At 35.0% G+C, this 25,609-nt stretch overlaps 3 protein-coding genes across 3 annotated transcripts; all 3 read right to left on the bottom strand.

Moving 5' to 3' along the window:
* Positions 1 to 8,128: 8,128 nt before the first annotated feature.
* On the bottom strand, positions 8,129 to 10,108 carry hoxc4a (homeobox C4a). The gene is made up of 2 exons (XM_063014899.1): positions 9,674 to 10,108; positions 8,129 to 9,145 (listed from the first exon to the last, which is right to left on the bottom strand). Exons 1-2 carry the CDS (start codon positions 10,101 to 10,103, stop codon positions 8,775 to 8,777), a joined length of 801 nt encoding a protein of 266 aa, XP_062870969.1. The 5' UTR covers positions 10,104 to 10,108; the 3' UTR covers positions 8,129 to 8,774.
* A 9,092-nt stretch (positions 10,109 to 19,200) lies between these two features.
* On the bottom strand, positions 19,201 to 20,744 carry hoxc5a (homeobox C5a). Its single transcript, XM_063015236.1, is given in 2 exon segments — positions 19,201 to 19,436; positions 20,273 to 20,744. Coding segments are annotated over 2 exon segments (708 nt in total).
* A 1,752-nt stretch (positions 20,745 to 22,496) lies between these two features.
* On the bottom strand, positions 22,497 to 23,809 carry hoxc6a (homeobox C6a). Its single transcript, XM_063015023.1, has 2 exons — positions 23,407 to 23,809; positions 22,497 to 22,916 (listed from the first exon to the last, which is right to left on the bottom strand). The coding sequence occupies exons 1-2, from the start codon at positions 23,807 to 23,809 to the stop codon at positions 22,618 to 22,620; spliced, it is 702 nt and encodes a 233-aa protein (XP_062871093.1). The 3' UTR covers positions 22,497 to 22,617.
* Positions 23,810 to 25,609: the final 1,800 nt, after the last annotated feature.

Below are 25,609 nucleotides of genomic sequence, written 5' to 3'. Positions count from 1 at the left end.
TCCATGTTTGACCATTCAAAGAGACTAGACTAAAATTGTAGTCCACTTCCTGCATTAAAAAGCATCCCCATATCATCACTAGTCCACCTTAATGTTTGACCATTCAAAGAGACTAGACTAAAATTGTAGTCCACTTCCTGCATTAAAAAGCATCCCCATATCATCACTGGTCCACCTCAATGTTTGACTGTGGTGTCTCACCTTTCCTGCACAGGACAAACTGCTGATCCATAAGAATAAACATCACTCAGTTTCTCATTCCATAGAACTCCCAGAACTCTTCTGTCCTATCCAAATTCCTTATGGCATCCTTCCAGTTCATCCTATGTGTGCATCTTGTTCAAGAGTGGTGTGTGTCCTGTAAGTCTGTAAACTCAAGGGTCTTTGTTAAGGCAGAGTTTTAGGCTTTCTCCCATAGCCACTCAGTTTTGCTGCTGTGTCATAGGTTTGGTTCTTCCAGACAGTACTCACAATGATGTGGTTGTAGGAATGTTCAGTGTCTTAAACCCATTCATATATGTACCATTGTTCTTATACACGCTTTTGTGACAGCTCCTTAGTTTTCAGCATGGTTGTAACACACCTTTTACACATCTCTAAGTGGTGTGTATCACAGTTGAAGCAAATTAGGAACTGTTATTGAGTTCCCAAAAGGAATCATGTTGGCTTTAAGTCATAAAAAATAGCAGCAGGTTATATGAACAGGATGTCTCATGTAGGGGTGATAATTGTGACATGGCAGTAGTAACAAAACATCCTGCTCCCCTAAACTCTACATTATTCATTTTCTTTGTTCATTTGCTGTATTGTTAAGACAAATGTAGTTCTGCAGAAAAAAAGGTTATAAATTATTTTATTGTTTATAAATCCTTCTATCCTCTTTTTATTTGGAAATGGAGCTCAAGTTTAAAAATTACTTGACAACAGCTTGACAACAAGAAACCAATTTAAGTCACTAACCGATTTACAGTCTAATCTACAATCTTGTGGCACACCGGGTGGCTTAGCTAAGATAACCATGTTATGTTACAATGTATTAAATTGTTTTTGTTTTTTAATCTCATCTTTGTTTTGAAGATTTGACCATTTAATTAGATCTGAATTAGAAATCTGAACTACTTTACTGTACTAAAGGTATTGCAGGCACTTAAGAGAGCACTTTGAAGTGCAACTGCAACACAGTGCTTTTTTTGATGCATTTCTTGATATGTTGACAGCTGTTTTTAAGAGGACCCCTAAATCCATGTGGCTATATCTATCACCAGCATCTCTCATGCATTGTCTTCTGAGGACCAAAAGGGTTTTTCACATCCATTATTAGTTTACAGCCTTGCCCTACATGGACTATAAGTTAGACTACAAAGTGTTTTTTCAATAACGTAGACTTAAGTTATTTACCATCATGCATTGAGAGTTGTTCTTTTTGAGCTGATTGACAATTCATTCACAAAGTTTGGCACGGTTGTAAGCCACAACCCATCTTTATTGCTTTTGGAGACTGAGCCTTAGGTGAATTCTTCATTTATACCCAAACATGACATCTTTTCTGTTACCAATTTACCTGTCTATTATGGAATGCTTCAAATCAGTGTAACTTGAATTTTCTAAACACCTTTCACTGTTGTGCATCTGTTCCAACTTTTTAAGATTCAAAGATTGTTTGGATTTACAAATACAATCAAGCTGCAATGGTGAATTGCACTAGTTCACTACCACTGGGATACAGGGCTTAAAACCCCAGTGGTGCTGTCTGACGTTTACATAGAGATGTGATTGGCTATGTTTAAGGGGAACGCAAAAGGCTTACAATGGATTGGCGTCCTGTCTGGGGTGAAAATATTCTTCCACATGTCTTATACATGCTGGTTAGCAAAATCCAAGTGGGATGTCATATGCCTTTTACTCAACGGTGGCTTCCATCTTATGCTGCAGAGATTGTTGTCCATCCAACAGCTTCTCTGATCACTGCACGGGACCTTCGAAGGACCTCTGGGTGATTTTTTTTTTACTGTTTAGCCCATCTCACCTGAAAGTCCAATTTGGGCAGACAACCAACTGAAGAAAAGATCAAGGTTGTGCCAATCTTCTTCCACTGAAAATTATTGAGGTCACTCTGGAACTGGAAACATTATTAAAGCAAACTAAATGTGTAGATTGGTGGGTTAAAATGGCAGGTCTGTCCATTTAAAATGAAATCTACATCACAATTAAGGTGCAATCAAGGTGTCTGAATATGTTCTCCATCTACGTCCATCCATCCATTTATCTGTTCATCCATTTATCCATCCATCCATCCATCCATCCACACATACATACATTCATTCATACATACTGTATATACATACATATATGCATTTTGGATAAAAATAAACTTTTTATAATTGATGTTTAGGCTGTCCAATGTGATTGTTATTAGTATTTGTGTAAAAGTATCATTGACATGGATGCATACATTGGCATTTTAGAGAGACATACAGTATGCTGTCAATGTCTTTTACTGGGAAGTCCATGGTTATTTCAGCAAGACAATGGCAGACCTTATTCTCCACAGAGTGCATGTGCTTGTCTGGCCTGCCTACAGTTTAGATCTGTCTCTTTTTGAAAATGTTTAATCATGAAGAGACAAATCAGGCAATGGCAGCCACGAACTGTTGAGCAGATGAGGTCTTATATCAAGCAACAATGGTCAACAATCCCTCTTGCAATATTGCTAAATATGTACCCAGTTTCTAAAACATAGTGTAAATAACTGAATTGGTAACATAGTAGTCAATTCTCTACCAACTTTTTAAAAGTGTGTTGCAGGTGTCAGTTACATTTTTTCAATTAAGTTGGTCAGTGAAAATCACACATTCTTGTTTTACTGCATTTTAGAAAAATACAAAACAAATCACCACTGTATTTATTATGTACCTTATGACTAAAAACTATTAAAAACTCATAACTTGGTGCAAGGACTACAATGAGCAATTAAAAAACGCATTTTGCTCTCATTAAAAAAACTTTCACCATATGTTTCATATCTGGATAAATTTATATTTGTAAGGACCCAATCAATGTTTTCGGCCCACAGTATTGCTTTCCAGATATGATGCCAGATCCACAATGGATTGGTAAGTCATCTCTTGGAAATTATTAGGTTAAATGACTGTGCTATATTCTTAATTAACAGACCACAAATAAAGATACATTATATGTGTCCTATCACGTTTCAGTTTTATAAGATGCCAATGATTACTATTGAAAGTGATTTAATAAAAACCCAGCGAAAGTCAAATGTTTCCAAGATCTTTCCACTCAGAAGACTGGAACTTCATTAAAGTTTTATTGGAACATGCCTCCATAAAACATATAGAGCTTGTGGTGGCGTTCTAGGAATTAAAGCAGTTCTTGAGGTGATAGGGTGGCCCTACTATTTATTAGGGCCTAAATATTAATTTATTGTAACTTTTATGCAGATCAATAGATGAAATACAATTTAATAAATATAAATAATAAATATAAAAATAAATATAAAAAAAAACAAAGATCTCGTTCAGAATTACAACGTTTAACATTAGCTATAGTCCAGTTGGCGTTCTATTAGCTATATGTACCGATGTTCCTAAACTGAATGCATATGTATTTATTTATTAATATTGGCGAACAAACGTGTCTACACAGAATCAGTGTTTTTTGGTTAACATATTGTTACCACTCTCGGCTTCTGCCTGCTGAAAGGGTGCCATTAATTACCACTCGCAGCAGCGCGTCTCTTGACCTCGTCGTGACCGCTTGTGTTTAAAGCAGACACCCCAGCATATTGGACATAGTCTTAAATACTCGGTATACAATTTTAACCAGAGGTGCTATATTATTCGTTTTATGTCAAAGTTCAAGCTGGGATATTTTATGTTCCAATGAGTTGATTAAAACATGACTTGTTGATAACGTCGATTTTTTATAACTGTGCAAAAAATGCTTTAAGGCGAGGATTAACTAATTGTCATTACTAACACAAGCTATGGGCCTCATATAATGTTTTATTAGTAGTAGGTGGATTTATTGCCATTCCTAAAAAGAATTAAAAACATTTTACGGGAACATTAATGATTATTGTGTTAATGCAATAGATAATGATTTTCCCTGGGATATGTTTCTCATAGAAAGACGTGAATGTATTTCGCAGGACTGTTGTCTTTCTTTGTGTTTTCAAAATGTAGTATCATTACAGACAGGCCAGATAATTTAACTGCAGTCTAGGTGTTTGAGACAGATTTTTATGATATTTGTTGACAATATATGTCAGTATATAATATTTTATTATATCTTATATGAACATGCTGAAATCACATACATAATTTAAAGTTACAAGTGCATTGTTTTATTAAATACTGTTTACACAGTATTATTATTATTATATTTTATTTTAAATATTATTATCATTTTAATAATAATAATACTCATGTGTTAGAACGTGTAAGAATGTTTAGCCACACCTGCTCATAAATCCAGCAGGTTACATTTATGCAGCAGTAAAATAAGTTATTAACGAATAACTGGTGTTTATTTTTTATTGTTACTTGGGTACGTTGTTGTCACCATATACTATCAATAACACTAATAATAATATGATAAAATTATTTACAGTTGTCCTTGAAAGTAATCTACGAATTTTCTCTCCCCCTGACTTTTGCTTTACCTTTACCCCTTTAGTGTTCGTACTCTCGTTGTTTGGCTATAAAGCTCAGTTCTTGGGGTCACACTCAGTGTAAAGGTTAGGGGGCAAGATCTTCGCACAAAGATTATGGAGATTTTGTTAGCTAGTGGCCCTGGGTGGTGAGCGACACACTGCTCGTATTCTTTTTAAAATGCTTTCGTTTAAAATGTTTTTTAACAATAAATTGTGTATATGTAGAATTTTCAGAGGCTAAGTCAAGAAAGAAAGATGCATTTGAAGGATTTGTTTGTTTTTGTTTGAATTTGAAGACTGGGGATCTAGAAAACTGTGACCTCCGTTTCAACTCAGAGCTTTTTGTTGCTGCTATGACACACAGACGCTCCAAACAATTCCAAGAATTGAGACCTTTCAGCTTTCACTAACTAAATTGCTTTCACAAAAGAGACACAAAAAATACATATACCTACGTACAAAAATTGGCAGTAAAGACTGGCACATGCCTAAATTAATTTAATGACTTTAAATTAAGTATATGCAATAGGACTTTAAAACATGTAACAATAATTATTGATGTTTATACACAACCGAAAGGCTTTGTATCTGGGTTTATTGCCTAATCAATCTTGTAATATTTTTAAATAGTCAGTATTAAGGAATAAAACATAGTCATTGTTCTAGAGTCTTAATCTAAAATCTTTTAAATCTAAACTGCAAAAGAAAAAATCCTCTAACATGAGTAAAGATTTTTTCGACCTGTTTCCTATTTTAAGACACGGACAAAATACACTCTGCTTCAGTTAACTTGGATTCCTAATAAAATATTACAATATTCCATACGTGTACATCAGAAGATAAAATAACATTTTAACTCCTGTATTTATTGTAAAATGATTCAAACTGTCAACATTTCCTACATTTGCTTAAGTCTTGTGCACATAACCGATTATTTATGTCTACAATCAAATTAAACGAAAACTAAACTAAAAACTCGACGTGTGTTTAAAATAATATTCTTTTTAATAAATTTAACATCCACTGGGAAGTTGAAAAAAACATTACAAACTTTGTGAAACAAATTACAACACCAGTGACTTGATCTTATCTCGTCACACCTAAAATTCGGGCAACCTGCCTTACCAGTGCAATGCGGTCTGTTTTGCACATGTACATGCGCTTATTATTTCTTTTTGAATTTGTTTAATGTTGTTATTGGTAAATAGTTAAGTGGGTACATTAATTATATTGCTTTACAAGTTTTAACAACTTCAAGTTGAAGCTTAGATAGTTCTGGATGTGTTCTGCTTTTTGTAGGCCTGTACTTGAATCAAGAATGTTCTGCTTAAAGTACTTGAACTTTTATTCTGTCAATTTAACTGAACTGTTTAAAACATTTTAACCTTTTTATTTTATCTTCATTTAAATATTTAAAAATGTTTACACTCTTTAACAAGTTGTGTTAAAATTTTACTTAGATGTTTTGACTTCTTTCAAGCTTTAAATTACCTGACGAATATATACCTCCCTGTTGGTAAAGCAATTTTTAGCAGACCATGAGTTCATCGCTTCTTTTGGTCATCCGGCATAGACCAAGGGCATTGCCATCAGATGTCCGCACTGTGCTGGCACATCAAAACAACAAAAACCCACAATAAACCAAGAGTACTGACGGTTTCCTTAGGAAACTTACGAGGGCGCACACAGATTGTACCTGAGAGAGTCAGGTCACTAGTTAGGAAAGGTCGGCCAACCCCGGCTGAAATGCAACTAATGGAACAGAAAATATGCCCTTAAAGTGAACTCGACTTCTCACTGTTGCGCCATACTTCAATAAAGTAGCTTTTCAGTCTCCCGCCATGGAGGCGACAGCATCTCGAATGAGCTTGTCGGGATGCTGCGATCTAGGCGTGCACATTCATTTCTCTGCTGTCGAAGCACATAATAGACTCTCAATGCCGTGTTGGGCTTAAGCTTTTCCAGTTTGTTTTTAACATCATGTTTATGCAAGTAAGGGTTTCCCGAAATCTGGGCTTTCCGTTTATTATGGTTATGGACTGTCAATGCGTTTCGTATTTTGATTTTGTCTCCGTTTTTAGTAAGCACCTATGTCCAGTGCAGTACAAATGACTATTGGTGCCGCAGATGATCGATGGTCTAAAATACCTCTCTCCTTTGTGCCTCACAGCCCCCCACCTAGCAAGCCGTTGTATAGTCTTCATTCAAGTCAGGACGATTTACTATTAATCAACCTCTTTCCTTATTTTTGTAAATCTTTTTAATATGGTTACTAAAGAGGCCAACATGAAACGAAAAATACGTGAACTGTAACGAATTCTTTCGCCAATAATGAACAATTTCAGGTGTAAATATTTAAGAATAGAGAAAAAAATCACCAGCGTCCTCATCTTAAGGTCTGTGATGAAAAGTATTTATGGCGGAATGCTATTTGTTTAGTTTAGGATTCTAGTATGATTGCAATGCAAACGATTTTAACGTGTTTATGCCAGTGCGGTTTTTGTCTGTATTCGGAGCCCTGGGTGAAGGTGATGACGTTGCTTTGGATGATACCGAAAGGAACACACGGGTTAATGGGAAGGTACACACAATGAATATGAAGACCCCAAAACGTTTTCCTATACTAAAATTTAAAAAAATATACTCCGTGCACTCCAATTTAGTAATTTTGCAAATAAATAACACAGGCTATAACACAAATCCTTTTTTTGCAAAAAGCATTTTGCAGTGAGTTGACAACAGACACAACCAGTGTCGATGCAAAAGATTTTGTTAAATAAAATTTTTATTTTGACATATATTTTAAGGAAATGTTTTTGGAATGTTTATAGGCTACAAACGAAAAACAATGTTAGTATTCCAAAGGCTTGTAAGGTTGTCCTCGAGTGTGAATTTTGTACAAATTTAGTAAGAATTGCATGAATTTCCGTTGAGTTTTATCAGAAGCCATCAGCCTCTTTAAGGTAATGAAATTTTTTTTATTGTATATTCTTGTAAGTCAATGAGCAGAAAACACAAATTATTATACAAAATTCCATGTTTACGTTTGAGTCCTAATAGCTCTGTAAAGAATCTGCTGCAAGTAACGACGTAGATTATTTAACTAATAGCATTGGTTTTATTCATGTGTTTGTTTATTTACTTATTTTAGCAGTCACGTTCCAAACAATAGTAAATATAAAAGTGGAGACATAAACGGTCATATTTAGAAACGCCGAATTATGTGCAAGTAAAGAGTAAAAACAGGCCATATCTTGCAAAAATTAATAAATGCTTCAATATGTTTTTACTGCATTTACTGCATACTGTATGTGGTTTTAGTATACATATTTCAATATCCCCAAGCATTGGAGAGCAAATGGCGTACATTTTCTTAATGAATAGGCTATACCGTTGTGCTTTTAATTAAGTCAATTTAATTAGGTTTTTTTATTTATTTATATTTAACCAGTCTTTATATTGGAAATCTAGTCTCCTTGTTAATAAAATTAAATTCACCCAAGTCTAAAACTAACAATTTTATTGATCAATATTATCACAAATACACTAAACTAGTTTATTGCATCTCACAATCATCTGGTTTAATAAGCTAAACACAACGTCATCACAACAAAAGCAAATTAATTAAAAAATCTTAACCTGTTCATACGACATTTAGCTAACAGCGTGATGTTTCAGATAACAAAAGAAGTTCAAGATCACTATTGTAATAGTCATTTTATGTACAATATAAAAACAACTTCCCCCAGACTCTTGTGTGAAATAAATAGAACATTTGTGCACTTCACCTTGGCAGCTGGGCTCAAAAAGGCCCACACAACATGTAAATATAGTGTCCATAATCTGCCTGGTGCAAAATCCATTTTACATTAAGGAGAAAGTATCTTGTGTCAGTTAATAAATTAAAACCCTGTTTCGCATAAAAAATTATAGGTATTCGCAATAATCCATGCTATATAACATGCATTTTATATAACTGTGGACTTAAAGCAAATCCTTCGGACGCACAAGATACCTACGGAGAAAAAAATCAAAATATAATTTATAAATAGGTCAGTCATTTTGAGAGCTTTGTTTTCCTTCTCTCTTAGGAGGAGTTCTTTTATAACCTTGTAATATCCTCTCCTCGCTCGGATCCGGAGAGATCTTCGTTGGATGCCATGGTGTTACTCGTTGAAGCAGTTGCTACAATGCCAGCAGCTGAGCCTGTGTTGGAGCTGGAGGACATGCCGGACGACGAGGATCTGACTTTGGTGTTGGGTAGCCTATGATCTTTTTTCCATTTCATCCGGCGGTTTTGAAACCAAATTTTTATTTGTCTCTCAGAGAGAACCAAAGAATGAGCAATCTCGATACGTCTTCGTCGTGTTAAGTAGCGGTTATAGTGGAATTCCTTCTCCAGTTCTAAAACTTGCTGGCGGGTGTAAGCAGTTCTAGACCGCTTGGGCTCTCCTCCATTGTAACTAGAGTTCACTGGAAAAAGGAAAAGAGAGGGGAATGGAAGAAAGGAAAAAGAAAGAGAGGGGCAGCGAGGAAAGGAGTAGGTAAACAAGCGTGTCTGAAAAGAAATTGTGACAGTAGGGTAGGTAGCAATGGTGTAATAGGGGTGAGATATATTTTAAAACTTAAGCACGGGTTTGTAATGGGCCAAAACTCGCAACGAATTTATTGTAAATTATTAATGAAACACAATAAAGCTTAGTTTTTTTCCCTTTAGTCCCAAGTCTCCCTCCCTCTCGCACTCATACATAACGAGAGGAGCCACATGGCGATATGACTGCCTAGAGTATACCTCGGCTATAAAATTTATGGCGGGTGTAATTACCAATGCCGAGTCGTAAATCCGCCTCAATTGTGCCATTTCAAAGGCTTCTATCCTATCGTGGCAGGGGACGGCCAGGCGAATGAGGCTAAAAGGGGAGTGAGGCAGACGCAAAGACAGTTTGTATGAGAGAGTTAGAAAGAAGGGCAGAGCTTTGTGGCGCTACACAAGTTACATACCGGTACTGACGTGAATTTTCTTCATCCATGGGTACACAACTGGCTGCTTGGCCGAGGCTGTGCTGTTGGGATGCTCCGGAGTGACTTGGTTGCAGGCTGAAGTGGCAGCCGGTGGAGTTGCCGGAGAAAGGGGTAATTGGGGGGGCTCACATGAGGCAGGCTGCCCTTTTCCGAGCAGGTGACCTGATTGAGGTAGTCCATGTCCTCTCTGGGCATCGGGCTCTGGGATGCTAGCGCAATTGTACTGGCGCTCCTGGTAGTTTCCCCGGGAAGGGTACAACTCCTGGTGGTGATGCTGGTAGCCGCCGTCCCTGGCGCGGTAATATTCGGGACTGTGCTCAGGGATGTAGTTATTTTGCGAATATTCCTCGCAAGGAGGAAATTTCGGATCGATGTAGCTAGAGTCCATCAAATACGAGCTCATGATCATTAATTTCAGGAGTGGGAAATAATTTTTCTAGCTTTGGCGTTTTTCTGCTCCATAAAGCCCTCCTACTAGCGAGCAACCCCGTAAAGTTACTTTGACCACGTGACTCTTGGCTCCAATAGCAACGGGCGAAGCAGTCCCGGATAAGGAACCAAAGCGTTTCAGAAACAAATCTTCAGTTTTCCGCCATTGTGTAGGAAATCTCTCTCTCTCTCTCTCTCTCTCTCTCTCTCTCTCCTAGCATCTTAGGGCCCGTCCGTTTTTGCCACACGTGGGCAAAACCCCCTCAAATAAACACATGTGCAATAACCCCTTAAACAAACCAGTGAATGAAGGTATTTAGCATATTAAGCTTTGAATTTATGTAAAACTTCTGACGACTGCACCATTCTTAAACAAACAATAAAACAACACAAATTATTAATATTGTAAAAGTGTAATTATGTAATTAACTATAAAACCTCAAAGTTAGTTGTCACGAATATAATGTACATTTGTAAAACGAGATTTTATTAGTCGTATTATCTTAATAATAAATCTTATTTTTAAAGTTGCTGTAAAACATGACTTTGGTTTGTGCCCATTAAGTACTATTCATGCTGCTCTTTTGTTTCGTGGATTTCAAGTCGCCCATGTATTCCTGTAGAGACGTATTTGTGATTTTGATTTTTGGACACAAATTCGGTTCTACAGGGTACACATATAGACAACTATTTAGAGATGTGTCCACCGTTAAGTGGTGTAAATTATCATTTAAAGTCTTGACCCCATATTTCATATTTCTTCAGAGAACGGCCTCTGATGGCACTTTGTTTCCAATGGTTTTATGGAACATATGTGGTCAAGAACAAGTCAGTATTTGTTTTGCAACTAATTCTCAGTTTGCACTATCAAATATAAAAGTTGTTTTATTATTTATCACACAAGTCGTGTTTTAAATTTGCGTATTTTGCATCTAGGTTCATGTATACGCAGTTATTAGATATTGACAGTTTTACGATCAGAAATTTTTTTATTGTCAATGTATTTTCAATGCCCACGAAAAAAAAAATCAACTACTGTTGTGCAACCCGTAAATTGTGGTGATTTTGACTTTTTATTCTATAGCACAATGACTTTTGACAGAGAAATCAAATCACATACAGACTGATACGACTAAAGGTGATATGTACGGTCACGGTGTTCTATACTTGTTTCCGAACTTTTTACTGATTTAGTAAACTTTTTGGCAGAACACACCAGTGGCTCAACAGAACCTGGTTTAATGGCTTTAAGCTCCAGGAATTTGGCCTGGATTATAAACTTGATTTGTTCCAGTTCGACTTCTCAATTTAAAAACACAGTCCAACATCCACTGCCTGACTTGTTTATTATAAAACGGTGGTGGTATCAAAAAGTCATACAACAAAAAGTAATTATTTTTACCTTATTATTACAACCCCCTGTCCGCAGTTATTTCATTTACATTTACATTTTTAGCATTTAGCAGACGCCTTTATCCAAAGTGACTTACAGTACTATTACAGTATACAATCTGAGCAATTGAGGGTTAAGGGCCTTGCTCAAGGGCCCAACAGCAGCAACCTGGCAGTGGTGGGGCTTGAACCAGCAACCTTCTGATTACTAGTCCATACCCTATCCACTAGGCTTTCTGCTGCCTCTTTGGTATTTACTCACACTGAACGAATAAATTATTCTCGTTTACATGTTAGAAAACAAAACAAGAACAGTTTACATTGGTATTCATTAGTTTTATTGATCTTCATCTGCAATAATTAATTTAAAATATAATGACAAAAGTCGTGTGTTACTGAACTTGGGACTATGTCTCAGTTATCAATAAGAGATTACGTACTATTTTGCACACACACACACACAAAACCTCACACATACACACGTTTACTCATTGCTGAGAGAAAGAAGCATCTTCTTTTCAGTCATTTACTTTCAAACTGCAAGTTTCTAGGTGCACCCCACATGAATATTCAGTCATGAGCACGGCGTGCACAAAGCGCGCTCATGACAGCACTGATGAAAAATAAGTATCTGTTGTTCCCCAGGGTTTATTGTGCACGTTATTAACATATGACCGCCGCGTAACCTGCATGTCCACATGGCCTGCATTTTTCCTTCTAGCTTTTAAATAAACAGGTTAAGAGGACAGTAGGCTACATCTTTCAAAAAATATTTGTTCCGAAATTCCTATAGGTTATGACCTAGTTGAAAACGCATTAAAAACCTTAAGATTAATGATGTTTTTTGTCTGCATCGTATTTATTGTATTCGCATTTGTGTTCTTTGTTGCACCGTTTCTGGTGCAACGTTCTTTTCATTGTACTTGTACATAGCTGAAATGACAATTAAGTCTCTTGAATCTTGAATGTAAAATTAAGTTTAACTTTGTTAGGGGCAAACTGGTTTTAAATGTACACGAGAATGTGTCAGTAAGCTTCGCAAACCTCCTCTTACATAGGCTATCGCATATATGCTTACAGTAAGTACGATTTTTATAGTCCACCCCCACCAGGCTGAAAAACGCCCTCTTCTACCCACTCGAGCCAGCTCCTATGCTGTGGACGCATTTTAATATTAGTTAGACAGCCTGACCCTCGATTCACCTCCCGCGTTTGACTTGTTCCAATAGTTCACTGCCAAGCTGTTATTGATGAGAGAACAGCAATGAATTCCTTCTGCACACAAATGGCCCTAGCACCCGCACCAAGCTCAATAACTAGTTATTGAGAGACTTGGGGAGGGGTTCAGGCCCGCGGGCGAACTTGTTTCATTTATATGTTAGTGATTTTTGGTTCTTTTTCTTTTCTTTTTTATTTGTATAGGGTATTATGGCTAGATGGTTGGGCAGATGGATGGATTGATTGAAGATTAATAGTTTATTTTATTACAGGAACTGCAACTGCTTGACAGTTTTGGTTGTTTATATTGTTGTTGCTTACCATCGAAATGTGTGAATAATATAACAAAATAGAGCCAAATATAAGTTTCATAATATAAATTTTATTTAAGGGTTATTAATCAGACAAGGGTATGATTTAAAAAGCAGTACCTTCAGATTTTTTCTAATTTTGGACAAGTTGGGACGATCCATTTCACAAAGATTTTAGTCATCATTGTCAGTGAAATTAAAATTGTTTTTCTGTTTGTTTTGCCTCGGTTTTTGATAAATACTGCCCTTTGGGTTTGTTTTTTAGTGACTCAGAAATAGGCAGGTGATTGTTATGTCATTGGAAAAAAAACTGAGTTACATGCATACATATAAATGTTATTTCTGTTTGCGTTTACTATTTTTAAATTGGCTAGAGAGAACTCTAGAGCAAGTAATTGTGGTAATGTCATTCAGTGTAGCATAAATCATAGAATATTTAAAATAAAGCTTTAAGTGATCTTAAATAAAGTATCATAAGGCAATTTTAATTTGATACATATAAATATGCTATAATAAATAAATATTATAAACCACATTATTGGTTTATTTTAATTAACCTATACTGTTGGGCCGTATACAAATGATTGTAATTAGGTCACAAGAGTTTTGGACTACGCTTTATTATATACGAAGATCATATCCACACATTAGTATCTGGATAGACTATCAGTGTCCCTCTGTAAAACTTAACAAAGCCTGAAAAACATAAATTACTTCAATAAAATATGTAAAGCTTATTTATTTGTTTCAGCATCTGTGAATTAATTTGCTCTGTAAATAATGTTTTTTGTTGACTATCCACCTTTTGTTTTCAGGGGACCTACGATAGCCATCTCATAAAATGGCATTTGATGATTGTTTTGCTGAGGCATAACACTCGCAAACAATGTTTCTGATAACCGTGACTGCTTTCCTTTATCATGATCAATTATTAGCATGCTATGTTATTTATATGTTGCTGGTTGGAACATACAAACACCAAAACTTTTAAATAAACAGAATGCGGGCAATTGTAAAGAAATTAAATTATAGTGTAACTTGTTTTTTGCCATTCATGCCATTTCTGCATGTTTAATTAAAATATCAAGAGGGGTTTTCATTTAATTTTAAGGTGATTTGTGTTGTTATAACGAAGACCGCTCGGGTTATCCTTTCTATTACTTGATGACAGCAACCTGACCCCGAATGCAGATTAGAGAAACAGTGGTATAAAACAGCACCCCCTACTGGTTGTTGCTACTTTTATTTATGTACTTATTTTAATTTCATAGTAAAGGGTGAATGCTAAACTGGGCACTTTACTAAAATAGACAATTATATATTTTTTAGTTAACTGAGAAGAAAAAAACAGAGGAATAAATGTAACAGTGCTATTACTTGTGCTCTTATTTACTGTTATTTAATGCTTATTCAGAGACTTTATGTCATGCTTAATAATACACTTCGCTATATATATTTCAAGAACAAATATATATTTAAAAGTTGCCAACATGCCACGTTTGATAGGACTCTTGAAATATATTGGTGTTTTTATAAAACACTTGTAATACCTTGGTGGTTTGAAGGTACGTATAATTAATAATTAATAAATCAAATTAGAACAGTATCTTCCACTCTCTGATGTATCTGCGTATAGAATGTGCATGACGTGTACGCTATGTGTTGGTTTAATACGTTTTGGTTTGCGTTTCACAAAAGGTTAATTATTGGTGATTAACGAAAAAATGACATAAGTTATGTACATACCTGAGTTATACTTGTTTCTTATTTCCTTGCACGCTATCAAAAACGAAAAATAAAGTGCAAAGATTACGCAAATCTGGTATCTAGTTAAAAAAAATTAAATTTTATTTTAATTAGCACGATAAGCAAGAGTTAGTATTTATGTTTTGTAAAGAGATTATTTAATTCAGTTTGCACTTCAGTGCCAATATTGTATTATATTTATTTTGTATATACCACAGGTGTGTATTTATAAAACTTGACTTTCAGATATGTTTTCATTGGCCTGGTGTTGACATTTTCTTTCAGTAAAAACACAATCTTCTTGGACTTCAAACATTCTACATTGTACAATGTTCATATGAGCTTTCGTAAGTATTTAAAATATTTGAATTATTTTGCTGTAGTGACTGATAAGTGGCCAATGCTTTGTGCTGGGAGACCAGCTTGACCAGCATAAAGTTATGCTGGCAATAAAACAGCACGTAGCACAGAGTGTTTATAACAACAGATGCTAGTTAACATCAACATCAGTAAATTGTTAAAAGGTTTTCTCTCTTTTCTGTGTGTTTTAGTAACATAGCTGTTCTGCCTAAACCAGTGCACTAATCAGATGCCTTGCATGCGCCTGCTTTACAGCAACTCCAGCATAAAATTAGCACTCAACATTTTATACAGACAATAGAACAGGTTTTGGGAGCGGAAACAAGCTTAGACCAGCAACTAACCGCTTAATAAAAACTAACAGACTCTATGGTTTAAGGCAAAACTGCATTGAGGCCCATAAAGCACTTACTGTTTTATTTATAAATAGCTTCGAAAAAATCGTAAGATTTCAAAAATCAATTTGGGAAGCTTGTGGGGAAAAGGATCCCTGGTCAAGCACATACATTGTTTCAGTTGTATTGGATCATAAATAAAATTTAAAAACTGTATAGGTTTCCCCATAGTTGAAGTACAGCCTTACGCAGAGTGGTGTAAGGTTTTATGTTTATTTTTAAGTGTTATGTTGACAACATAACCTGTGACGCATCAGTTATAAGTCGCCTATTTCACCCCCAAGTTAGCACTAATAATAATAATAATAATAATAATAATAATAATAATAATAATAATAATAATATGCAGACTCAAACAACCCACTAAATCACAACTAAGGTGACCTTTAGATTACCATCTATATTAACTTCAAATTCTATTTTGACTTTTATTTTTTATTTTCGAGATTGATTGTATCAGCTCATGCTGAGACTTTCTCCTAAAAGCTAAGGAAATTATTTATGTGTAATCTATACCTTGTGTTATACATTCAGGAAATTAAAAGATAATATTTAAAATTAGGCCTAATGAACACAACTGTAACCATATTTTGCTAAGTAATATAAAAAGACAATCTCCGAATTGCCTTACAGAAGAAACCTTTAGATATTATATTCAGCAAATAAACAGTAATTGTTCGTCAAAAATGTATTACTACCTGTAGAGATGGGTTAAATGTTTTATTTACAAAATAAAAAGACAATTACCCCAGCATGTTTAAACTCTTGCATAAAAAGAAAACAATATATACAGAAACTTGTAACCAGACAATTATTATTATTATTATTATTATTATTATTATTAGTAGTAGTAGTAGTAGAAGTAGTAGTAATAGTAGTTTTGTTGTTTGTCTTAATTATTATTATTAATCATGTTTTCAAATCACGCATTTGTCATTAGGTTGTAGTACAAATTTAACATATTTATATGCAGGTCAACATATCTATCTAGTACAGATTTAACATAACTTATATACATTGTCTGAACACCAACATGTCTTAAACTACATGGCTTTTATTTTATTAATAGATTTGTTTGTTAAATGTTAATAAGTTTTAATAATTTCCAGGCAACAGATTAATACAGAATACTTTCTGTTTGCCTATAGTCGCGTATGTTGCGCGGACTGCCCTGTACATGACCCCACTGCAAAACACTGCAGCTCTGCCCTACACATGACCTGCCATAATGTCTAATAGAAGATATATATGCACTACGCTCTAGGCTCTCATCTGCAACCCAATGCAAGAACTCAAAACACTCTCTGCATCCCACTACCAGTTTTCCACAACAAGCACAGATCATTGCATAATCAGGTTTTACAATAAGAAAATTTTACCAGAATAAAAAATAAGAAAAATTTAATAGAAACATGTTATTTAAAAAAGTAACAAATAAACTAAAAATAAACTCAAATAAACAATAAAAAAACTGAACAATGTTTATTATACTTTCTAAATTTCTGAAAGATTTACAATTAATTTACTAAATCTGAAAAGATGTACATGTCATATTAAGCACTACAATAAATACTTTCTTTAAAAAACTATTTCCGATCAATCCCCGAAAAGTTTTCCAAAGGAGAGCATTTAAATTAAAACGAGAAAACTAGATTAACTTACTGCGACCGCCAGGGATCCAGTTGAGAGAGACGAGCTCTGCTTTTGCCTGACCGCCTAGCCTGACACAAGACGCACTAACAGCCCTACAGCCACTCTCTTTTGGAGATAAGGCCAGCCAACAGCTGCAATTGCGAACAGTTAAGATTATATATGATGCAAATACATTGAAGGTTTGTCAGGTCTTCCAGGCCATAAACCCACTATAATGACCCCACGTGCTTTCCTTGAACCACTCTTGGTTCTTGCTTAGGGCAATTGGCATAAATAACCCTCAAAACGTCAAAATACGTGGCGAGAAAGCTAAAAAGAGGACTTACTTTACAAAACCAACTAGTACCCACATGTGTGATAAAACTGTGTGTAATGGTTAAGGCAGCAAATGTTGAAACCAAAGAAGGCAACGGAATATCGTGAAACACCGATGTTGGTGAGTACCCGAGAAGAAAAAGCATTTACAGCAAGAATAGTTGCTTAAATAGGTCAATCTGTCAAGTTAACGTACAATAACTTGTTATAAACGTTGTAACTTGTATTGTCAAACTTGGGTGGCTGACCGTGACAAAATTACTCAACTTTTTTACATAAAAATAAATAAATAATATGTACAGTAAAGCATTCGGCTCACTACTGGGAAGCATTTTAAAATAATTATACCTATACATGCAATGTTTGAGAGTCTATGTTTAAACCGTGTTAAACCTTTAAATGGAATCCGTGCGCAATGCAGCCACAAATTCTCAAGTTTTAGCTCATGTGTTCAAAAGGAAAGAGTTGTCACTTCTTTAGAGATGTAGGAAATGCAGTAAAACTTTACTGAGGTCATAAAATTTTATGCGCCTTAGTTTGAGGGCTACTGTAAATTGACCCAGGGGAATGGAGCTGGGAAACCCTTTTGTGCCTCATCGTTTGGTTCACCTGTTTGTATGTAAAAACAAGTAAATTTACGTACAATTGTAAAATAAATAAATAAATAATCATGTTTTCATACAATGTTAGTGGTGTTTTGGATATTATTCTATAAGAACATTACAAATTCAGAGATCAAGTGACACAACAATTGTGTAATGACCAGGTTTTGATCGGTTTCATACATAAATATTTTATACAGACCAAGTACGACTACTTACAAGTTCAGTGTGAACTTTACCCTAACAGCAAATGTTGAATATTTAAATAACAAAAAATAAGTTTTGTTTTGCACATCTTTGCATTTTGTGTATAAGGGTTACAAATGGTGTATGCATTTTGAAGTAAAAGAGAGAAAACGCGGAATAACCGTTAATATATTCTATTGGCTTACAAACAAAATGAAATACATATATGGTCAATGACATGTTTAGTGTGTGTCCAAATTAATAGTCTACAAAACTCACATATTTAACATGACACTGACCAAAATGGCCATTGCTTAAATTGCTTTTCTTACAAATATACACACTAAACTTTCAGATGTGTTCAAACACTTACAATAAACATTCTAACATCATTTACATGTAACACATTCCTGTCGTTTTATTGCAGCGAACAGTGAAAAGAAAATTGCGTTACGTGCACTTCTTTACTGTAGCTCGCTTTACTCATGGATTTACGTCAAACAGTGCAACAATCAGACAACTTAAATACAGGAAGCAAATCAATTAATAGTAAAACTTAAAATCACAGATAACAAAATAAATAATACTTAAAATTCCTCACAAAAAATTCATAATACATTAAAACTATAATAAAAATTCCCGGAAATAAATTACGTTTACAACAACAACAAAAATCTTTTACTTTAGTTTAAAATACGTTTTGCATGGGCGTCAACAAAATATTCCTCCTCATACTCAGTGTATCCAACTTAACTTACATACATATTACAAAAGGACATTAAAATATATAATTGCTTATTTAATTATTATTTTTAAAAAACGAAGCATTGATGTTTTATAAACTATGTTGCATGTTAATCATGTGCATGTCTAACTGCTAAACCACGTAATTATTTTAATTATACTGAACTTTTAAGCTTTAATTTTGAGTCCTTCTTCCACTTCATGCGACGGTTCTGGAACCAAATTTTAATTTGCCTCTCATTTAGGCAAAGATTATTGGCAATCTCGATTCGCCTGCGACGTGTGAGGTATCGGTTGAAATGGAACTCTTTCTCCAACTCCAATGTCTGGTAGCGGGTGTAACTGGTTCGTGACCTTTTACCGTCAGAGTCTGGGTAGCATCAGAAAGATACTGGTTATATTCATGTTTCTTTTACAGTCACATTTACATTAATGGTATAGTGATGTGTGATAGCAAGTATGTTAGACATGCTGATGAATCTTTATGCAATTAAAAATGTTGGATGCATTTAAAATCATGGGTAAACTAAAAATGGAAACAAAACCGAGCTTTATCTTAATACACAAAATTGTATTAAATTATGTTATGTTATTCACACAGTCTAAACAAACAGCTAACGCCAGGCTAAATGTTATTCCTTCTATGCAGCAGTAGTGCTCAGCTCCAGTTAGTGTTACAGTTTCACAAAAATCAGATAGATAGATAGATAGATAGATAGATAGATAGATAGATAGATAGATAGATAGATAGATAGATAGATAGATAGATAGATAGATAGATAGATAGATAGATAGATAGAATTTTCAAAATACTATAGGCACAACTGTAAGGTTAAACTATTATTTCCCTAGTTTTGGTCCAAAGAACAATCTTTCTCAATTTAAAATCCGACTCCATGTGCTTAAAAAGTAGTAATGCACTTTTATTTACAGGATTCAAAACACATTTGAATGTCTCATTTTGCTTTTTTAATTCTTTTATCCAATTATATCGCAGTAAATTTGGCAGCAGATCACAGTAAAGGGACAGGTTTACGAGGTTTACGTGTTGCCTTTGTCATAAAATTTACGACCACCGGTTTTATTATTTCCTGCTTTTGGCCTATAAAGCTCAAAAAGTAAAGTACGGAGGGACTAGAACGGAACACGATGGATACGTAATAATGAACATGATAGGTATGTATAGTCTCCTCATTTTAGAAACAAATACATTAAAGTCAACTTTACCGTGTAGTTTGGTCATCCACGGAAATATCTGCGGTTGAGACTGTGTCTGACGTTCACTCGAGTTAGTTCTTGGTTTAATAGTTGCTGTGGTCTCCAGCTTCATTTCGCAGACCTGGGTCTTGTCGCTGGATTTCTCTGTAACTTCCCTAATCTCTTCGGCTTTTTGGCTCAGCAGTCCGTGACTGAGCAAGTTGTACCCCTGTGTACTGACACGGCTTGGGGGACTCAGCGCAGCACAAGCCTGGTTATGTGGGGGAGTGTTAATCCTGACACGGTGCATATTCGTCGCCTCACGTTTAGGGGAGTCGGAAACGACTTGAGAATCTAAGTCTCCATTGAGATTGAGCCCTCCGTAAGCGTACGCGGAGTGCTGAAACTCTGGGAGAGTCCCATAGTTGCCAAAAGTATGCATGCTGTAGGATGGTGCATCGTGTGTTTGCTTACAAAAAGAGTTTCCCACGTACGAGCTCATTCTACTTTGCTGAGACATCAAACAGAAGCACCTAGTTACCCCGGAATTAAAACAAACAAATTGTTTGCATTCGCTGATATTATTTGTTGGTTTTCATTAGTCTCTTTTAGGAGTTGAGGGGGTTTGCTGTAAAAAGAGCGGGATTTATAGGTGAGGGATATCGTTTGGTTTTTTCACGATGCAACGTATAATGCCCAAATATGGGATGCTGAAATAGAATCACGTGCAAATCTTGGCCACTCATAAATTGGCGTGATTCCCAAGAGTTTATTGATGAATAAGGTAAACGTGTCCTATAACTTGGTTGAATAAAGATCATCTAGGAGACTGGCCAAAAAGGGAAGCGACAGTTAGACAAGAGCGTCATCTGGTGTCCGATTTTGGGCAAAACTCTCTCTCTCTCTCTCTCTCTCTCTCTCTCTCTCTCTCTCTCTCTCTCTCTCGCAATTCAATTCAATTCAAATATAGGCATTCGTATTGCGAAAGCTCAGTTACAGATTTAAGAAACAGATAACAATGTTAATAATAAAATATAAAAAAATATAAAAATATATAAAACAATAACTCACACGCACTCGCGCACAAACTTGTACTTGTTACGTTCGACGTTTCCTTTTATTTATCTTGAATAAATATTGTTGTATTATTGTATAATTAATGTGTTGCTAAACTGCAGTTCTAAGATGCAACGCTAAATTTTCTCTGATTTTTCACCCTTTTAAAGATTAATTGTTGGCAGTTTATCGTATTAAACATAAATTAACTAAATGACGTAGCTATATACATCATGTCTGCTTGATTAATTGCACCAAACAATATACTGAGTTATACTTTATTCTAGAAAATAATTTGTAGTATTATATTTGTTGAAAAAAGATTATTCTTATCACATTACTAAAACCTCTTTTGTCCATTAGTTTGTGTAAAAATGTTTTTTTTTAATAAGCAATGTCATTAAAATGACATAAAACAATCTTTAAATAGCATTTTACAAAAATAAATTGATACAAATAATAACAAATTAAGATTTTATAAGTAGTTTCAATAAAGTAATATAAAAACACAAAACAGCATTCTCTCTCAATCTCCTCAGTTTTGATCCGTTTGATGGCTCAAAAAGCACAAATTCATAATTTTAAAATATTTTATTAAATAGTAAACAGACAAAACATAACACCAACCATTTGTAAACCAAATAATATATTTGGTTCTATCAAACTTGTATTTATTACTTAACGACAGTTTAATGAACAAAGCTGTATAGGTGGGACAACATTACATTCACCAAACAGTAAATAGTTAGCCAGTTGCGTTTCGGACGTACAGGCACTGATGGAATAGAAACAGATAAATATAATTTAAAAAATAATAATTTAAGTTGCTTAACCCTTTACTACTGCCGCATTTGTAAAAATCAAACGATAACAAAAGATTACATATGCATAAACTAATTCCTTCACATTTTGTACGAAAATGTTCTGTGTTTACATTATATGCGAAATAAAGATCCCGGTTTATAATAAGTTGTATACAATATTGCTATCTACAAACCTAAAGAAACACAACAGCATGTAATTGGTGTGATTGATTAACGCACATATAGCGTCTAAAAGTTTATCTGCACTGCCCAAACAAAAGGCAGAACACTGAAAAACAAATATTTGCAAGCTGCATAACGTTGCATCTTGATTCATGCGGAGGCATCTCCCCTTTTTGTGAAAACAGTGAGGATGTATAGGTGTAGAATAATATGCAATCCATGCAGGTTATGTATTTAATCGATACAAACATAGGTAGTTTTGTTGCAGTTGTGTATGTATGCATGTATGTATAAACACACACCCACACACACACACACACACACACACACACACTACTCTTTTTTTTTAACTTCGTCCTCTTGCTTGCTCTGTTTTTCTGTCCCCTGGTTAGGACTTGTCGATTCGGTCTCCGTTGTAGTCGAAGTCAGGTTGGTTTCTTTTTTCCATTTCATGCGTCGGTTCTGAAACCAGATTTTAATTTGACGCTCTGTTAGGCAAAGAGCATTGGCAATCTCAATCCGTCTGCGCCTGGTCAAGTAGCGGTTGAAGTGAAACTCCTTTTCCAGCTCCAAAGTTTGGTATCGAGAGTAAATCTGTCGACCTCTTCTTCTGTCTGACCCATAGCCAAGTCCTGTTTGCAAAAATGTAAAGAGAAAAAATAAGGAAATGATAAAATGAAAAAATACAGGCAGTGTTACTAACCATTACAGTAAAAGTGTAATGGTTAGTGTGTGTGTGTGTGTGTGTGTATTGATTTACCATACATCTATTGACTACACACAAGAAAATATTCCTTACTTTCATGTGTCTTTACTTAAGCTTTATTTCTAATTATATCTTTTTTCTTTTCATTAATATTATACATAAAATATTTCATTCAATGTTTAAAATTTGCATTTAACTTTTCAATATATCAAGTTTTTTGCGCCAAAAATGTAATGTATTTATAGTGCTTATGTGCCAAATGGGAACTGCCTCTTTGGAAAAAAATGCGCTTTGATAGTCTGGCGATTTAGTAGTGGTTAATGGGGCCATAAAATGTAGGCTCTGTGTTAATAAAACATATCGTAAAAGTGAATCACTCGACTAGGGTAAAATTGCTTGCCAAAACGTAAACTCACCGCTGTGCGAATTCATGCGCTGCATCCACGGGTAGATCTGGATCTGGTTTCCCCTGTGCTCCTGCGCTACGCCTCGACCTTGTTCCAGGCTGTAGTCCTGACCTACGTGGTTCTGAGCGTTGATTCCCATACTAGTTTGCCCGCAGCTGGGCAGCACTTCCTTGTCTTGAAGAAACACGTTGGATCCATACTCGTATGCTCCCCTGCTTGACCCAAAAACAACGTTGTCTTGATGCGAATAAAAGGGGGACGCGTAAATTCGGTTTCGTGTAACCGTGGAGGCATAAGACGGAAAATGTCTGACCTGATCGTACGTATTTGTACTTAGTGGCATGTTGGGCATAACGTCTTGACCACCGGATAAATGACAAGAGAGCGACGGGTTCGCAAAATACGAATTCATGCCTTCCCCTATTGCCCTCTCATCAACTCTAGGTTTTTATTTCTTCTCTGTTGGTCAATTTTTGCACGTTTTCTCTTGTTGCGCTGAAATGTCTTTATCACTGCACCAAAGAAAAAAAATCGTTTTGCTTTGCAAACTCTTTACGATAAAGTTCTGTAAGATTTCACTTATTTTGATTTCTACTCTCCGGGTAAGACGCAAAAAGCAAGTGTTATAGTTAAGGCTCGAGTCAAGGAAAGGCAATATGACAACGTCACCTGACCACTTTCCACCAATCGAGAGCGCTGTGTCGGAAGGAATATGTTGCTTGTAGCTTAATATCCCACTGGTTTCGGTTAATAATGTTCAAAGAAAACATCTCTCTCTCTCTCTCTCTCTCTCTCTCTCTCTCTCTCTCTCTCTCTCTCTCTCTCTCTCTCTCTCTCTCTCTCTCCATTTTTTTCTCTTTTCGTATTTTAGGTAGTTGTTTTAAACTGGTTTAGTTTATACCTTACTGGATTACCTCAATGAACACCAAAATGTCCGTTATTACATAAAGGGATTTAATAACAAAAGCACAAAACCCCCAGAGAGAGGAGCGAGAGAGAACCAAATAAATACAGACTACAGCTCTTAAAATAAAATACATGGTCAATTATTGTAATATTTAGTAAGGTTTTAGTAAAGGAACTTAATACAGTGACCTATGTGCTTACTATGCAATAACCTTATCATTTTATGTTAATTTATGTCCTTATGATGTCCTAATTAAAAGTCTTACAATGAAGATACTTAAAGATTTTTTGGTGGTAGTTAACAGGGTTCATTAGAGCAAATGAAAAAGCGAGTGTGTATTTTTTACGATACTATATACTGTGCCTTACAAATATTTTGAGTTTTTTTTCCTTTTTTCATTTTGTGTAGTACTGAAAATTTTGCAACTTAAAAAAATGAGGAAGGAGGGGGAGGTTTATTTTACAAAAGAATGCGTCAAATGTGGTGTGGTGCCATAAAAGTCACAAAACCAATTGAGGACTTCCAGCGCTAAAGCAATTCCTGTCTTCGCGTAGCTATGTGGGCTATTTATATAGGTAGTCGCTCATATTATTAGCAAAATTTCGCTTTTTAAATACTATACAAAAACATCTAAAAAAATCATTTTCAGGTACCATAATGTGAAATCATTATATTCAGTTTAAACAAGTATATGGTTAAGCATTTTAAACTATAAAACCTCATTAATAGACGCCTTAAATTCAGTGAGAGGCGAAAAGCAAGTGACCTTAATGCAGTCCACATGACGGAAAGTGGGAATACAAAAACAGTGGTCATGAAAAGAGGTGCGTAAGACATTAGACTGACAGAACAGCAGTTTAGCCCCTAACAGAAGAAAACGCTTTAAGTAAAAAAGAAAACAAAAACTATGTATCTGATAGTTATTCGAGTCTTATAAAAGATACAATTTTAATTTATAAATGTGTTTAAAGTATCTATCTATCTGTCTGTCTGTCTGTCTGTCTGTCTGTCTGTAACCACTAATATTGTGCCTACCTATATTTAAAAAAATAAAATAAAATAACATTAACAGCAACAACAAAAAACAACATCAACAACAATAGTAATAATGTCATCTTCATTGTCATTATCATCATTATTTTAGCAACAGCAGCAGCAGCAGCAGCAACAACAACAACAACAACAACAACAACAACAACAACAACAACAACAACAACAACGCAACAACAACAATAGTTAAAATAATTGTTTTCCAGCAATAATAATAATAACAATAATAATAACAATTGTTTTCCAGCAGTGTTT

The sequence above is a fragment of the Trichomycterus rosablanca genome, chromosome 19 (genome assembly GCF_030014385.1).
Source record: "Trichomycterus rosablanca isolate fTriRos1 chromosome 19, fTriRos1.hap1, whole genome shotgun sequence".
Lineage (NCBI taxonomy): Eukaryota > Metazoa > Chordata > Actinopteri > Siluriformes > Trichomycteridae > Trichomycterus > Trichomycterus rosablanca.
Note: the sequence above shows the minus strand (reverse complement) of the source record. Positions and strands in the feature narration are given on the sequence as shown.

Bases quoted from the DNA above. Each gene is read 5' to 3' on its own strand.
- hoxc4a (XM_063014899.1), bottom strand. From the start codon at position 10,103: ATGATCATGAGCTCGTATTTGATGGACTCTAGCTACATCGATCCGAAA. The intron at 9,146-9,673 runs GTATGTAACTTG...TCCTTTTTCCAG, and splicing joins GAAAATTCACGTCAGTACCG to TGAACTCTAGTTACAATGGA.
- hoxc6a (XM_063015023.1), bottom strand. From the start codon at position 23,809: ATGAATTCGTATTTTGCGAACCCGTCGCTCTCTTGTCATTTATCCGGT. The intron at 22,917-23,406 runs GTGAGTTTACGT...TTTTGCAAACAG, and splicing joins GCGCATGAATTCGCACAGCG to GACTTGGCTATGGGTCAGAC.